The sequence below is a fragment of the Ornithorhynchus anatinus genome, chromosome X3 (assembly GCF_004115215.2).
Source record: "Ornithorhynchus anatinus isolate Pmale09 chromosome X3, mOrnAna1.pri.v4, whole genome shotgun sequence".
NCBI lineage: Eukaryota > Metazoa > Chordata > Mammalia > Monotremata > Ornithorhynchidae > Ornithorhynchus > Ornithorhynchus anatinus.
In genome coordinates, this window is record NC_041751.1 from 2,997,452 (window position 1) to 3,015,545 (window position 18,094).

General features: G+C 45.1%; 1 protein-coding gene across 1 annotated transcript in view; it reads right to left on the reverse strand.

The window, feature by feature from the left end:
* SLC6A3 (solute carrier family 6 member 3) overlaps positions 1–18,094 on the reverse strand; it is a 52,585-nt gene that overhangs the window by 16,685 nt on the left and 17,806 nt on the right. The window contains exons 4-9 of the mRNA XM_029053603.1: positions 16,272–16,503; positions 13,546–13,684; positions 11,549–11,683; positions 7,736–7,839; positions 4,901–5,025; positions 231–343 (exon numbers count right to left, since the gene is read on the reverse strand). Coding sequence (XP_028909436.1) covers positions 231–343; positions 4,901–5,025; positions 7,736–7,839; positions 11,549–11,683; positions 13,546–13,684; positions 16,272–16,503 — 848 coding nt within the window. The remainder of the gene's footprint in view (positions 1–230; positions 344–4,900; positions 5,026–7,735; positions 7,840–11,548; positions 11,684–13,545; positions 13,685–16,271; positions 16,504–18,094) is intronic.

The window sequence follows — 18,094 nt, forward strand, 5'->3', positions numbered from 1 at the left end:
GGATTAAGACTGTGTGCCCTGTGTGGGACAGAGATTGGGTCCAACCCAAAACCGTTGTATCTACTCCAGGGCTCAGGACTGTGCCTGGCACATAGTGACCGCTTAACAAATACCACACATTATAATTATTAGTAGTGGTTCTGTGAGTATTATTATAAAGACAAGGTCAGCGGGAGAGCCAGGTCGGACTTCAGAGTCAGACCTGGAGCCTCTGATCCCAGATTACTCACCGCGCTGTCGATTCCTAGCGTGAGAAGCATGATGAAGAAAATCACGGCCCAAGCAGAAGACAAAGGGAGGGTGGCGATGGCTTCTGGGTAGATGATAAAAATCAGCCCAGGTCCTAAACATAGAATGAAATTGTCATTTTAGGGACATCTTTCTGCCCAAATGAGACATGATGCAATTGACTAAGTATTTACTATCTGCCAAACAGTGTGCGAAGCGCTGAGGCAGACACAAGAAAATCGGCTTGGACACAATCCCTGTTCCGGAGTCTAAGAAGGGAGCAACAACAGGTATTTAATCCTCCATTTCACAGTGAGGCAGAGAGAAGTTAGGTGACTTGGCCAAGGAAGGTTGCCTCGAGTTTCCTCGACTGTAAAATGGGGTTTCAAAACCTGTTCTCCCTCTTTGGCTGTGAGCCCCATGTGGGACAGAGACTGTGTCCGACCTGATTAAGTCACAGCTACCCTAGCACTTAGAATAGTGCTTGACAAATAGTAAGCATTTAACAAATACCGTTATTATTATCATTATTATTCTGTTTTGAGGACCAAAACTACATCCATAACATAGAGTCTGGAGGTTGAAAACAAAATCAGGCTTGAATTATCTAGCCTCAGAAGAAGAGATGCAGCATGACCTAGTGGACAGATCATGGGCCTAGGAGTCAGAGGGACATAGGTTCTAATCCCAGTTCCGCCACATTGAGCAAGTCACTTATCTTCTCTGTGCCTCAGTTATCTCAACTGGAAAATGGAGATTAAGACACGTGGGGGAGGGGGAATAAGAATGACTGCTTGGATTTAAATTGGGGGGCTACTTGGCTCAATATTAGCAAAGATTAAGGACTTTCTGCACTCGGAATCCTGGGATATGAGGCTTGGAGGTGACCCTACTGTTTGACCAACCCGCTTTGCATGTATCCACCCCGGCGCTTAGTACAGCTCCTGGCACATAGAAAGCACTGAACAAATACCCTAATTATTATTATCTGACCAGCCTTGCTATCATACCAGGATGAGCTTGTACTTTTCACCCCAGCTCTGCGATGATCATTTACATGCAGGATAAAATAAACGGCAGAACATACTTTCCCCTTTAGTCTGCACTATTTATTCATCCGTATTTACTGTTCTTGGCACTATTTAAACAGCCTGGAGGACTGAGGAGAAAAACTGGCATTTTCTTTGATTTTGGAAAAGGAATACCTTGAACTGAATGACTGTAAGCTCCCCTAAAGACTTGTAAACTCATTGTGGGTGGGGAATGGTTCTACCCACTCTGTTGTATTGCACTTTCCGAATGCTTAATTCAGTGCTCTGCCTTCAGTAGGTGCTCAATAAATACCACTGATTGTTAGGCTCTTGGGAAAACATTTAGAGTAGGCTGGGTAACACTGCCACTTTCCTATGCATCACTCTTTCTTCCAAGACGGGAGCAACTAAGGGAATTTAGAGTCCATCGACAGCTCTAGGCTTCAAAGTGGGTGAGCTACACTAGTTGACTCATAGGGGAAAATGGGCATTTGTCCTCTTTTCCCCACTTTGGCTACTAATGATAATAACAGTAATAACTATCTGTCAAGGGCTTACTATGTGCCAAGTGCTGAGGTAGGTAGAAGATTATCAGGTCCCAAGCAGGATTCACAGTCTAAGTAAGAGGGAGCACAGGTATTGAGTCCCCATTTTGCAGATGAAGGAACTGAGGCCCAGAGAAATGAAGTGATTTGCCTAAGGTACCACAGCAGACAAGTAGCGGCTCTGGGATTAGAACCTAGGTCCTCTGACTTCCAGACCTGGGCTCTTTCCACTGTGAACCCTGTGTGGAACAGGGACTGTGTCCAACCCGATTATCTTGTATCTACCCCATTGCTTAGTTCGGTTCCTGGCACCTAATAAGTGCTTTGCAAATACCTTTTAAAAATAAAAATAAAACCAATAAACTCAACATCATCCATTCTAACACAGGTGCACATTAAGTATATTGGGACAATCCAATTTATTTAACTTCTTGGTACCTCAGTTTCCTCCTCTGTAAAATGAGGATAAAATACCTGTTCTTCCTCTCTTAGTCATCAAGTACAGTGTAGGACAGGCACTGTAACTGATCTGATTATTTTACTCCAGTGCTTAGCACGGTGTTTGGAATGAGAAGCAGAATGCCTTAGTGGAAAGAGCGCGGGGTTTGGAGTCAGAGGACGTGGGTTCTAATCCTGGCTCCGCCACTTGTCTGCTAAGGGACCTTGGGCAAGACATTTAACTTCTCTGTCCTCAGTTACTTCATCTATAAAATGGGGATTAAGTCTGTGAGCCCCATATGGGACAACCTGATTACCTTGTATCTACCCCGGTGCTTAAAATAGTGCTTGGCATATAGCAAATGCTTAGCAAATACTATAGTTATTATTATTAATTATTAATGCCGTAAGCTCTGAATAAATACCATTATCATTAGTATTATTAGGATTGCTCTTTTAACTAAAATACAGCTCACTTCAAACATCCTAAATCGAAAAGCCCTTCAGGACGGAACTATAGCTTTGATTTTAGATGTGTTTAAAACATAAAGACTTTATAATGTGCCCTAGAGAAACATATTAGTAACTTTAGCCAAATGTAACAGCCTCTTCTTTAGTTGGACATTATGTTCGTTAGCATTCCACTAATATTTTCTGGAGAATTAGGACCACCGATGATATTTATTTTACCTATCGCTGAAATGGAAGGGAGAACTTAACCTTTCCTGTCGGGGTTAACGGAGGTTGCACAAGCACGGACTGTTTGTCATAATAAAGGGCAAAACTTGCAGCAAAAATGCAGAAATACAATAGTAAGTAAATTTCACCCGTACTGTCTTTTTATTGCTTTTTTCCTCCCTACTGGATTTGGGAATGCTTGCTGATTCAGAGGCAGAGTCACGAGCGGAGACCACCCGTCACTAGATTTATTTCGGAGCGGGAGATGGGCTCACTGGAAGAGCAGAGGGGGTTGGCCTGCTCTAATTCAAAAGACCCCAAAGGGGAAAACAGAGTTCACAGCACCAGAGAGAATTTGGACAGCCAGTCACAAGTGAACACGCCAAATTTCCGCAGACTATAAGCTCGTCCTCTCTAAACTGGAAGTTCGTTGTGGGAAGGAATTGCACTACCAACTCTGTCATACTGTACTCTCCCAAGCGCTTAGTCCAGTGCTCTACCTCACTTCACTGCTCTCCTATTACAACCCAGCCTAGACACTTTGCTCCGCTAATGCCAACCTTCTCAGTGTACCTCTATCTCGACAGCGTCCTCTCGTCCATGTCCTTCCTCTGTCTTGGAATGGCTTCCCTCATATCTGAAAATTACTCACCCCTCCTTCAAAGTCTTATTGAAAACACATCTCCTCCAAGAGGCTTTCCTTGACTAAGCTCTCCTTTCCTCTTCTCCCACTCCCTTCTGTGTCGCCTTGACTCGCTTCCTTTGTTCATCCCCCTCCCAGCCCCTCAGCACTTATATATAATCTGTCATTTTATTTACTTATATTAATGTTTGTCTCCCCTTCTAGACTGTAAGCTCGCTATGGGCAGGGAATGTATCTGTTATATTGTTATATTGTACTCTCCCAAGTGCTAAGTACAGTGCACTTCACACAGTAAGTGCTCAATCAATTCATTCATTCATTCAATGGTATTTATTGAGCTCTTACTATGTGCAGAGCACTGTACTAAGCGCTTGGAATGTACAAATCGGTAACAGATATAGTCCCTGCCCTTTGACGGGCTTACAGTCTAATCGGGGGAGATGGACAGACAAGCATAATAGCAATAAAACAAGAACGGTAGCAATAAAATAGCGATAAATGTGATCGACTGACTGATAGTAAGTGATCTATTGATCATTATGATCGATTGATTGATTGATGGCCCCTCTGAATTCTCTGGAGAGCTACTGAGCCCTTGTGAAAACTTCAGTAGTTAAGTCTTGAGTCTACCCACGCTTAGATCCAGATCTTTGGGCAAATATCTGGATCATTAAATTGAGTCCAGTCTTCACATCTCAACAAGAAAGCTGCCTACAAATTTTTCATCTTGATAAGAATCCAGATAGATGGATAACCACTCAATCTAGACCTTGACAGGTTCCCCTTTGGAACCAAAACCACACATGTGCCTATACTTGAGGACAGGTGGCTGGAGTTCCTAATCTGGATTTGGAGCCTGGCGGAATTTGAGAGAAGACATCTGCTTTAAGACGGTTGTGGCTCTCACATAGATTTGAATGCAGATGAATCTGTGCCCAACTTTTCAGCTTAGCTGCATCATATGGGAAACAGCGTGGCCTAGTGGAACGAGCATGGGCCTGGGAATCAGAGGCTGTGGGTTCTAATCCCGGCTCCACCACTTGTCTGCTGTGTGACTCTGGGCCAGTCGCTTCACTTCTCTGTGCCTCAGTTTCCTCATCTGCAAAATGGGGATTCAATCTCTGCTCTCCGTCCTACTTAGACCGTGAGCTCCATGTGGATCCTGATTATCCTTTATCTACCCCACACTTTAGAACAGTGCTGGGCTTAAAGTAAGGGCTTAACAAATACCACAAGTATGGAATAAAGAAATGAGCTGGGGGCTTTTAGAAAGAGAAAGAACCCACCTCTGACTTTGGGCAAGCCACTTAGCTTCTCCAGGCACTAACCATACTCACCGTCTTTGGCAACATCACCAATGGGCACATTGTGTTTCTGAGACATGTAGCCCAGAAAGGAAAAGATGACAAAGCCAGAAAAGAAGCTTGTCAGGGAGTTGACTGAGGTGGTGATAATCGCGTCTCTGGGAAAACACAAAACAAGTCATCGTGAAGGAGGGAAAGATTATGGGAACAAGCTGCAATTTTCGACTCATGAGTCGTCCCTTCCAGAGAGGGTAGGACAGGGAGAAATGGGAACTCATTAAAGGACTGTTGGAGACTACCCTATCTGTCAAGATGAAAATTAGCAACCCGTCAACTCTACAATTAGCCGAGCATACTCTCCCTACTCATCAGCTGTTCCTCTCCTCCAGGGGAGATTAAATGCCGTTCCCATCAGAGGGGCCTATGTTCTTCCCAGATGCCCCCTGTCCCGAGGTGACCAAGATGCCAAGCACTTAGCATAGTGTTCTGTATCTAGCAGGTGCTCAAAACATACCACTGGTTGACTACCCTTTCATTCACAAACCCAGATGCTTTCTCTTCTGCCCAGACCCAAAACCTTTACAGATACGTGGCCCCCCACTATTTTTCAAAGCAACACTTCCCTTCTAAGGTCTGTTGTGCCAGGAAAGAGAAAACCCCCAAGCACGTAATATGCCAGATGGGCATGAGCCTGCTAATTAATCTATTAATGGTATTTATTGAGTGCTTACTATATGCAGAGCACTGTACTAAGTGCTTGGGACAGTACAACAGAATTAGCAGACACGTTTCCTGCCCAAAGCAAACTTACAATTTAGAGGGGGAGACAGGCAATAATATTAGTAAATTAGTCATCTATAATGTATAATTTAAAGACATGTACCTAGTACCGTGGAGTCGGGAGTGGGGCAAATAGCAGTTGTCCAAAGGTCACAGATCCAAGTGGATAGAGGATGCAGATGGGAGAGCGAGCCATGGAAAAGAGGGCTTTATCGGGCAAAGTCTCCTGGAGGAGCTGAGACTCTATTTCCCCTGTTCCTCCATGGAGAAGGTTCTTGCTTGGCAAGGAGAGGAATGGCTAGCATTTGGTGTCCAGGTTATCCGTTTGTCCCTCACATACTAACTAGTACATTGTTCATATGAAACCAGAGTGAGGTTTCGGATCCTAGTGTAGGAGACTGGCAGGGGATGGGGAGTCGGGAACTGAATCTAGTGAGGAAAACTACTAGACAAGACCATAAGCTCGTTGTGGGCAGGGAATGTGTCGGTTATTGTTTCGCTATAGTCTTCCAAGCACTTAGTACAATGCTCTGCACACAGTAAGTGCTCAATAAATATGATTGCACTGAATTGAATTGAATTAGTATAGTGCTATGCACACAGTAAGCACTCAATAAATATGGTTGACTGACTGACTGTGAGGAATCACAGGAACAGAAAAAAGAATCCCATCGGTCAGACGTTAGCCAACCTTGTTTTGATCTTCATTTGTTTTTCTCCCTGTTTCTCTGGCCTTCCTATTTAGATCTCCAGTGTTTCCAGCATAAAAAGGAGGTGAGTAATATGTCCCCAAAGACACTAGAATCTGCAACGGAAATTTGTACGTTATTTCCAGCTAGATTCTCTGGCCAGTGAACTCAGTTTTGCAATTACTTTCTGTCTCTGCAATGGTCTCTGGTGGGGAATAGGGGTTGAAAAGGGGAAAGGAAGAAGGGGGCTTTGGGGGGGGGGTTATCCAGAAAACTGCGCCTGCCAAGCCACCCGGGGGAGGGTGGGTTTCAGACAGGGAATCAGCCTGGCCTAAGGGGTAGAACACGGGCCTGGGAGTCAGAAGGACATGGGTCCTAATCCTGCCTCTGCCATTTGTCTGCTGTGTGACCTTGGGGAAGTCACTTCACTTCTCTGGGCCTCAGTTATCTCATCTACAAAATGAGGATTAAGATTGTGAGCCCAGTGTGTCCAACCCCATTGCTTTGCATCTCCACCAGCACTTAGTACAGTGCCTGACACATAGTGAGTGCTTAACAAGAACTATAATTGTTATTATGTAGTCACAGAGCTGGTTATCAGAGGATGTGGGTTCTAATCCCGGCTCCACCACTTGTCTGCTATGGGACCTTGGGCAAGCCACTTTACTTCTCTATGCCTCAGTTACCTCATCTCCAAAATGGGGATTAAGACTGTGAGCCCCAAGTGGGACAACCTTTCATTCATTCAATTCAATAGTATTTATTGAGCGCTTACTATGTGCAGAGCACTGTACTAAGCGCTTGGGATGAACAAGTCGGCAACAGATAGAGACAGTCCCTGCCGTTTGACGGGCTTACAGTCTAATGTAACCTGATTACATTACATTAGCCGGCATTACTATCAGTCAATCAATCAATCAATAAATGAATAAATTACAGATATATACGTATGTGCTTCACCTCAATAAGTTTTTCCTCCACCAGTACTCTGCCTGTGCTCTTTCCTCTATGCCACGAATGAATGAAGGAAGGAGGGAAGCTGGAGGCAGAGAATGAAGGAGAAGGAGAACGGGCAAGGCAAGTCCTTGAAATGAAAAGTCAGGTCGTGGACGTGGGGTTAGTTGCCCAAGAAAACACACCAGAAAGTTGGGGGAGAATCTGATGAACACCACATATCATACATTAGACTCATCGTGACCATAACTGGACATTTAACCAAAACAAGGGTGAAAATTTCTTACAGCAGTCCTACCTCATTCTGGTCTAGAGGTTTTAGAGGAATTTTCTCTTTTCCTCTAGGGTCGATCTTTCACTTTTCCAAATCTCCACTTTTCAAGAAGCATTAATGACTCTCAGTTTCACCCTGCATGGCATTTAGAAATGGAAGCGAGAGGCTTACCTATAACAGTTGTTAGTGAACTTATTGTAACTGGAGAAGGCGATCAGCACACCAAATCCAACACCAAGAGAGAAGCATATCTGAGTGGCAGCATCTATCCAAACCTACAAACAGATCCAGGACCAGGTAGACAAAAGAAAAGGCAAGAGAGAGGGAGAGGGGGGAGAGGAGAAAGGGAAAGGGAGAAGGGGAGAAAGGGAGAAAAGGAGAGAGAGAGAGGAAGGGAGAGAGGCAGAGGGGGGAAGGAGAAGGGGAAAGCAAGGGGGAAACAAAAAGAGAGAAAGCTGTTATTAAGGATAATTGCAGGAAACTCATTCAGCACAAAGATGAAAGATAGGGTTGAATAAAAGGTAATTTTGCAAATTACTGCTGCATTCATGTTCCCAATCCAGTTTCTCAGATTATTGCTTTGAGTTATGATGTTGTGAGCGCTCTGAGAAGGAAATTGAGTGTGTGTGGGTACTCTTTCTTATGGAAAATGGCATGAGTTTAGACTCAAGTTCATTATCAACAAGGGAGAGGCATTAACAGTGCGATCAGTAGCAAATTATGCCTAAGGGAATAAATATTTCCTATGCCTTGACCATAAAAGAGAGCATTATTAAGAGAGGCTACTTTGTTTTGTACTTCAATTGGTACTTTACTCCTTACACCAATACAATCATTATGTAAATAAGCAGGCTTCACTTCTGAAACTCAGAACCAATGATATTTATGAAAATATGAAATTATGGAAATCCGATTTTTCTTTCCCTTGTAAATCGTAAAATGGGGAGTCACTTCTTAAGGCAAGAGTTTCAGTATTTTCCAACATTCATTCATTCAATAGTATTTATTGAGCACTTACTATGTGCACAGCACCATACTAAGCGCTTGGAATGTACAATTTGGCAACAGATAGAGACAATCCCTGCCCAGTGATGGGCTCACAGTCTAATCACAATTTTCAAGAAACAGTCTGCTCTGTTGGACATTTTGAAAATTAGTAAGAAAAATGTGGTACATTTCCTTCTTTTTATGGAATTTTGAAGCACATATTATTTGCTGAAAAGAAAAGCAAGGTGGCACAATGGATAGAGCATGGAACTGGGAGTCAGAAGGCCACGGGTTTGAATACTGGCTCTGTCACTTGTCTGCTGTGTGACTTTCGGCAAGTCACTTCACTTCTCTGGGTCTCAGTTCCCTCATCTGTAAAATGGGAATTGAGATTGTGAGCCCCACGTGGGACAGGGGCTGTGTCCAACCTGATTTGCTTGTATCCACCCAAGGCTTAGTACAGTGCCTGGCACATAGTAAGTGCTTAACAAATACCATTGTTGCTATTATTATAATTATTATTGTTATGTCCCAAGCATTGTACTAAATGCTGGCATAGATACAAGCTAATCAGGTTGAACAAATTCCATGTCCCTTGTAATAAAAAAAGGCAGATGCAGCATTAGAACACAGGACTTCGAGTCCCAGGCCCATGCTTTATTCACTAAGCCACAGTGCTGCTCCTTGTTCATGAATCTTAACCTCCTTAGCCTATTCAGATAGAAATTGTGCACATATCTTGGGTACAAAGCAATGCAGATGAAGTACATTATTTGCCAATATATTTTCTCCACTAACACAAGGGATTATTTGCTCAAATGTCCAATCTGTTCATGAATCCTCAGCAAAATGGCCTTTTTGTCTCTGTGGGGTGCCTATATGCTCCAAAGATTTTTCACAGAAATCCCTTCTTTCCTTGCCAAGATAGGAAGAGTCCATGATGATGAGTCCAAGAGTCCCCCGATTAGACTGTAAGCCCGTCAAACGGCAGGGACTGTCTCTATCTGTTGCCGACTTGTTCATCCCAAGCGCTTAGTACAGTGCTCTGCACATAGTAAGCGCTCAATAAATACTATTGAATGAACGATGATTTAGAGATCATTATTCCATCACCTTTCCCTGGACCACTGGCTACATTTCCCCTACTTTAAAAAAATGAGTGTGGTCAAAATTATGGATTGAAAATCCAAGCTACACTGGGGAGAAAAGCAGGCATTCAAAGAAAGCCGTGAGCTCCCAGTCAGGGCTGCAACAGCGGCAGCTGAGACAGCGGAGGAAAGGTTGAAGAAAGAACAAGACCGACATTGGCTGATCCCGTGACATGGGATTTGAAATACCTTAGGATGGCTGTTTCATTTGGTCGGTTCGATAGCAGCTTCGGATGTTAATGAAGCTCAAAAGGTGGAACATCTCACACCCCTCTTTGGATAAGACCGCGAGAGGAGGACCCCTTCTTCCATTCATTCATTCGGTCGTATTTATCGAGCTCTTTACTGTGTGCAGAGCCCTGTACTAAGCACTTGGGAGAGTACAATCTAACAAGCTGACATTCTGACTCTCTGTTCTGGGTGAGGGTGGCCTGTCTAAATTTTTCAACCCAGCAAGTGTCTGGGGAAGCAGCATTTCCTGAGGTGAAGAGTGCTGAGCGTCTGTGCTACGTGTCGGGCTGTTTATACAGCCTGGCGCCAAGGTCGGACAACGCATCTGGAGGTTCCGGTGTTGTTGATCATGGATGGAGCCAGGAAGTTTCAAAGCTGCCTTTGGGACAGCTTTTGATGTGGAGGATCGCGGGAAGTTCTTTGGTTTTCAGGAAGCAGCATGGCTTAGTGGAAAGAGCACGAGCCTGGAAGTCAGGGAACCTGGATTCGAATCCTGGCTCTAACATGTGTCTGCTGTGTGTCCTTGGGCAAGCCACCTCACTTTTCTGTGCTTCACTTGCCTCATCTGTATAATGGGGATTGAATCCTAATCCCTCTTACTTAGACTGTGAGCCCCATGTGGGACAGGGACTGTGTTCAACCCGATTAACTGGTAACTGCCCCAGTGATTTGCACATAGTGAGTGCTTCACAAGTACTATCGTCATTATTATTAATTATTATTCTTTCCCAGGGTTTCTGATCGCATCCCCGAACTACCTCCACACATCATCCCAGTACCTGCAAAGGCTTTTACTTCTGAACTGGGAAGGTTTTGGTGGAGCAGGCTGTCCCAGCCCTATTCTACTTAAATCTCATTCCCCTCCCCTGAGGCAGAGGTAGCAAACTGGAAATAGGAGAAGGTGGGGTAGACAGGGATGGCCCCGTGTTAAAATCCATTTTGCTGGGCTTTCGACAGATACGTTCCCAGTAAATATAATCATCCAGTCAAACACATAATTTAGATCACTCAGCTACACAGAGAGAACCGAACAAATTCAAAGTAATCTCTTATAATTATGCCAATTTGAAACAAACACCAAACAGAAGTTCTCTGTCATGTTTGCTCCACTCGTGATAGAGGCACAACTCCTAGTTAGTTTCTCTCTCTCCCCATCAACTCTTGCCAGATGTGAGTTCTAAAAATCGAGAAATCGAGAAATGACCTGGCTCAGAGCTGGTCATAGATGAAGCAGACCTTCCTCAGCCTTGGTTCTAAACTTGTCTTACCGATTGCCTTTGGAGCTTCTCCACTGAGTCAGAGGGAGATTGTAATTAGCACAGGGGGGATGGTGGGTATCTCTATCGCCGAAGCAAACTGTTCATAAGCACTTATAAGAAATGCCCCAACGCCACCATCAAAAGGAAACAATCTATACGGCACTGCTAAGAGAAGGAGAAACTAAATTTAACTGACAACAAATTGAATTTCTTCACTGCCCAGAGGAAGTGCTTCACAAATTCCCAGATTGCCATTGGAAATTCCGGCCACCTGGACTGACAGAGAGCTGTAACTTCAGTTGCTGACATCTCTGTGGCCAACACTGAGCCCCGTGTTTGTGGAGAAGAGACTCACTCACCGATGCCTCACAGAGCCGGTAGAAGTCCACGCTCAAATAGGCTTTAATGCCATCGATGGCTCCGGGAAGGGTGACTCCTCTGAGCAGCAGGGCGGTAAGAACGATGTAGGGCATGGTGGCCGTGATCCAGACAACCTGAAGGAAGAAGGACGACAATGATACCATCTCCAGCCGCACTTTCCTTCCCGTCTCCCTTTGTCCACCTTTTCTGGCCAAGTGGAAGGGGCACGAAAATTAATCTAGAATGAACCCACCCAAGATGACATCTGCACCAGTGTAAGCTAAGTGTTCGCCACAGACAGTTCTGCCTGTTCATTAATACCACTACAACTGTTCCTGGACAATTTTCAACTCTCCCCTTCGCTTGAACGATGCTTTGTTCTAGTCAAATATTAAAGGTCTTCCCCCATTCTCTGTCCTCTCACCCCCCACCATCACCACAATCGATCCCGCTGCACAGGTTTTTGATCTGCGGAGTTCTTGACAAGAGACTTCATCATCATCACCTTTTTTTTTTTTAAAAAAAAAAAATCTCTTCCCTCAAAGAACACAGATTAGCTGCTCAGTAAATATCCACTGATTGATTGTATGCTCCCAAGGGCTCTGTACAGAGGACGTGCTCAATAAATATTATTGCCTTACTGACAAGACCAATGGAGAGTGTCGGGAGAGCACTATTCTAACACGCTGGGCCTCCATAATGAACAGTTGATCACAGTGCTCTGCACCCAGTAAGTGCTCAATAAATATAATTGATTGGAAAAACAATGAACGAGCACCCTGCTACCTCCAGAATTGGAGGCCTCAGCACTGACACCCACCCCAAATTGAGCACCTCCCTGGTCTGATTTTAGTACCATTTTCTAGCAGAACAGAACCAGGCTGAGGCTGCAGTGGCAAGAGTCACAGGGAAGAGAAAAATGACCTGAGATGGCTCTAGTCAAATAAATAATAGTAATGATAACTGTGGTATTTGTTAAGCACTTACTATGTGCCCAGCACTACACTCAGCCCCGAGATAGTTATAAATGGGGTTCACAGTCTAAGTACGAGGGAGAACTTCATAAATACTATTGCTTACTGCTACTACCAGGTTCCAGAAGATTTCACACGACTCCATGGACAAGAGGGCTATTTAGGATTATTAAAGAGTCACGGATAGATTAATGGGCAAGGGGAGAGGAGAGGTATCGAACTCCCATTTTGCAGAAGAGGGAACTGAGGGCCAAGGTCGCGGAGCAAACAAGTGGTGGAGCTGGGATCAAAACTCATGTCCTCTGGCTCCCAGCCCCATGCTCCTTCCACTAGGTCATGTTGCACCTCCTGGTAATAACAAATAATGATGGTATTCGTTAAGTGCTTAGTGTGTGTCAAGCACTGTTATAAATGTTGGGAGAGGTTCATGTTAATCAGGTCAGACGCGGTAAGTCCTTGTCCCGTACGGGGGTTTCAGTCTGAATAAGATTTAGACCTGGACTTTGACTTATACTGTTAGCCCCATGAGAGACAGAGACTGTGTCCAATCTAATTAGAGAAGCAGCGTGGCTCAGTGGAAAGAGCACGGTCTTTGGAGTCAGAGGTCATGAGTTCGAATCCCAGCTCTGCAACTTAGCTGTGTGACTGTGGGCAAGTCACTTAACTTCTCTGTGCCTCAGTTACCTCATCTGTAAAATGGGGGTTAAGACTGTGAGCCCCACATGGGACAACCTGATTCCCTTGTGTCTACCCCAGCGCTTAGAACAGTGCTCGGCACATAGTAAGTGCTTAATAAATACCAACATTATTAATTAACTTGTACCTACCCCAGCACTTTGAACAGTATTTGACCCAGAATAAGCTCTTATCAAATACCACAAAAAAAAAAAAAATTGGAGGGAGAAAGGGTATTGAATCCCCATTTTCAGAGGAGGAAACTGAGGCCCATAGAAGTGAAATAAAACAGCTAGTGCCCCTGTAAATGTGAGCTTTCAAGTTCTCCAGTTTCCCCAAAGCCTTACCTTCCCAGAAGTCTTCACTCCTTTCCACAGGCTGAAGTACAACAGCACAATGACAACAACCAGGCAGCAAGTCAGCTGCCACCGGGGAAGACCCAAGTCATCGATGCCCTTGCTCTGGTGAAGATGCAGAACTCCTCGTCTGCGAAAGGAGGAGCAGGAAGAAAATGAGTGCTGCTTCTGGAATTCCAGAGAATGCAATGGTGGCTAAGCCACTCAGTGGATAATTTCAGCCTCTCTGAGCTGGAATTGGACACGAGGAGAGGACGAGTCCAAGGAAGAAGCCAAGGGAGTGTACACTCGTAGCAGAAGGTTGGCCATTTTCTAAGTCCACAGCGGGCCCTGGACCCAACAGACCTCCCCTAGAAAGTCTCAGTCTCCCATTAACCATGACAACATGCCCCTGCCTCCTGGATATGCTCCCCCGACCCCGCACTCTCTGTGGTCCTAGAATTTTGGGAAGTCTCTCTGGACAATGAGCTGGCCGCAAAAGGGGTATCTGATGCTTATTGAAGCTCAGTAACCCTTGGGAAAACAACTGTTTCTCAAAAGGGAGTGTGCTGACTGACTAAATCAGGCCAGTGTGGAACAGCAGTTGTTCATACCTCACCTGGAGCTGGGAAAAATTAGCTCAGCAAAAGAATAATCTGTCAGAGTCCCCGAAAGACTTGGAAAGGGGACCATCTCTTACTCAGACCCTGCAAAAAACCCAACCCAATGAGCCCACGGACCAACTTCGGGTCATAACCCCAGCTCAAAACGTTTTGTTTCAGTGAGGTGCAGGGAAAGGGGGTGAGCTTGGCACAAACAGGGTCTTGCCGTGACTGTAAGCTCCTTTCGGCAAACATCCCCCGAAGGGTGGCTCTTATTTTAAAGTGGCCATTTCGACGGAGCCAGGCCGGCTCAAATTTCCACATAGCTTACTTTTCTAAATTTTTCCAAAGGCTGAAATGACCCTCAAAGCCGGGACCAAGGCGTTGCCACAAGGTGCAATTGTAGTCGCCACTGATCTCAGCTGGGCGGCAAATGTGGGGTTCCTTGGGCATCTGGGATGGGGTCCAAGGGAAAGGGAGGTCTCCCTTTTTCCCACCATCATTAATGTCCAAAAGGGAAAATGGTTGGGGAGAGGAATCTGAGGAGGGAGATGAAAGCCCTTAAATATTTCTGAGACTCGTGGAGTTTATGGGAGAAACAGGTTTGCCTTAGCCTCTCAATTTGGGAACACCAAAGTTCTGTAACAACTAAAAATGGAAAATATTAGCAGCTCATTCATTCTGTAATAGCTTTTTAATTGGTCTCAATCCTCTCCCCTATCCTACACAACAGTCCAGTCATTCAGATTTATAGAGTGTTTTTACCGTGTACAGAGCACGGTACTGAGCACTTGGGAGAGTAAAATAGAACAATATAACATATACATTCCCTGCCCACGATGAGTTTACAATCTACAGGGCTGCACACATATTCAATCCATTGCTCAAACCTGTCACTTCATGGGGATCCAATCCTTCCCATCTTTAAAGCTTTCCTGAAGCACCAACACTGTTGTGAAAAGAGGACAATGTACATGCTAGCAGTAATAAGTCTCCCATTCGGACCTTCGCTAAAATTGTATTGAAATGTCAGACGTAATCACTATGAGAAGCAGTGAGGAACAGTGAAAAACAGCCTGGCCTAGTAGAAAGAGCGCGGGTCTGGGTGTCAGAGGACCTGGGTTCTAATCCCAGCTCTGCCACTTTGCTGTGGGATTTTGGGCAATTCACTCAACTTCTCTGAGACTCAGTTCGCTCATCTGCAGAGTGAGGATTCAATCCCTGTTCTCCTCCCCTTTAGACTGTGAGCCCATGGGGAACAAGGACTGTGTCTGATCTGAATTTATCATGTCTTCCCCAGTGCTTAGCACAGAGGAAGTGCTTACAAAATACCACAATAATTATTAGTATTTGAGTCCCAAAGTGATGCTTTCACAAGGCTGCAAGGAAGCATCTCTCTGCCTTCAGCTAGCACTGAACGTTAGCCAGAAACTTTCTCTGGGAAAGAAGGTAACCACTTGGAAATCATGATGTAATAATAATGATAATAATAACATTAAGAGTAACTGTGGTTTTGACTTGTATCTACCCCAGCACTTAGAACAGTGCCTAGCACATAGTAAGTGCTTAACAAATACTATAATTATTGTTATTATTGTTATGTCCCAAGCGGTGTACCAAGTACTGGGGTAGATACAAGATAGTCAGGTCCTTCACTGCTCAATCAATCATATCTATTGAGCATTTACTACGTGCAGAGCATTGTACTAAGCAGTTGGGAGAGAACAATAAAACAGTATTAGCAGACACATTCCCTGCCTAAAACGAGCTTACAGTCTAGATGCAAGGCTCATGGTCTAAATAGGAGGGAGAACAAGTACCGAATCCCCATTTTGCAGATGAAGGTACTGAGGCCCAGAGAAGTTAAGTGGTTTGCCCTCAGTCCCATAGCAGTGGCAGAGCCGGGATTAGAACCCAGATTCTCTGGGTTTCCAGACCCGTACTCCAGGCGCTAGACGGCACTGCTGCGTCCTTAGTAGTCGGTTCGGTTTCGGGTGCCGTGGAATAGAACGAGATCGTCTCTCATCACAAGGCCCTTGAGGGTTGTGGAGGAAGAGCGCCAAGCCTGAGAAGCGATAGAAAGGCTCAAGGAATAATGCCGCGATCCGGCCCACACCCGGGACTCCGCAAACCTACTCAAAATACTCTGCAGCGGGAGTGGCTTTGTAGGAGTCGTTGCTGCCGGAGGCGTTGCTGGAGTTGGAGAAGCGGATCTCGGAACAGTTGGGGCTGTTCCAGGTATTGTTGCAGTGGATCCAAGGCAGGTCCAGGGTGAAGGAAGAGAAGAAATAATGGAGCGCCCACGCGATGATGACATTGTAGAAGAATCCAACGTAGAGCGAGATGAGGATCACTGTGAAGCCCACTCCTAGGATGAATAGAAGGGAGAAACATCAACCTTTGCGATCCTAGTAGACTGTAAGCTCTTTAAGGGCAGAGATCTAAATACTGATTCTATTGCACTCATTCAAGTGAAAGCTCCTTGATAGAACTAAACTCCTTCAGACCAGGGGATCGTGTGTAACAACTGTAGACACTTAAGAGAGAAGTAGCGTGGCCTAGTGGATTGAGCATGGGCCTGGGAGTCAGAAGGACCTGGGTTCTAGTCTGGGCTCTGCCACTTGTCTGCTGTGTGAACTTGGGCAAGTCACTTCACTTCTCAGTGCTACGGTCACCTCATCTGTAAAATGAAGATTAAGACTATGAGCCCCATGTGAGACAGGGACTGTGTCCAACCTGATTACTTTGTATCTACCCCACCGTTTAGAACAGTGCTTGGCACATAACAAGCACTTAACTAATACCACAGTTATTATTATCCCTATGTGGGACATGGACTGTGATGAATCTGATTAGGTTGTATCAACTCTAGTGCTTAGTACAGTGCCTGGCACATAGTAAACACTTGACAAATACCATGAAAAAACAGAACAAAACATTTTGGACTCTCCCTAGTGCTTAGTACAGTAGCTGCTCACTAAATACCATTGATTAATTGTACTCCCCCAAGTGCTCTGCACAGAGGAAACAATAAATATGACTAATGGATTGAGCAGTGGATTGTCTGAGGCGAACACTATTCTGAAACTCTGGGCCTTTATAATCAACACCCAAAACAAGTGGCTCAAGATTGGCTCACGAAATCGGCGTCAGTTTCCCCAGAGATTCATTCGTTCATTCAATCCTATTTCTTGAGCTCTTACTGTGTGCAAAGCACTATACTAAGGGCTGAGGAGAGTACGATTCAACAACAGATCCAATCCCTGCCCACAACGAGCTCAGTCTAGAGACGAGCACAGATCCTGCACTACTTAGCTCCAATCAAGGGTGGAGCTTAAGGTCAGTAGCCCTAAATTATTCACAGCCGGGGAGAATGCCAGCAGATCGGAGCGGTGAGCAAGTATCTCTTACGCCCCAGGAATCTCAACCCAAATGCCTCCTTTTCCACTGCCAGTCTCTGTTAGTTGCCAGCGTCTGGGGAGGGAGAGGTTTCCTCTTTCCTCATCCTCGGTAAGGCAAGATCCTGTCAGTCCCTGAGCAAGGTCAGAGAAAAGTAAGAGGTGGACTGGCCTTTGGGGAAGTTTTTCTTTGTTAGGTTGGCTTTTAAATGGTATTTGTTAACTGCTCACTGTGCAGCAGGTGCTGTACTAAGCACTGGGGCAGATACAACGTCATCAGATTGGACACGGTCTTGTCCCCCACACGGGTCCCACGGTCTTAATCTCCATTTTACAGATGAGGTAACTGCCGTCCCGAGAAATGAAATGACCCAAGGTCCCACAACAGACGAGAGGCAGAGCCGGGCTTAGAAACCAGGTCTTCTGACTCCCAGGCCCGGGCTCTTTCTATTAGGCCACGCTGCGTCTCACATATTCCCTTCAGGATACAAGTCCCGACTCCGGTGAGGCCTCAGAAGCTCCAGCCAAAATGAATGCTGGCACGTCCACTTGAAAAGAAAC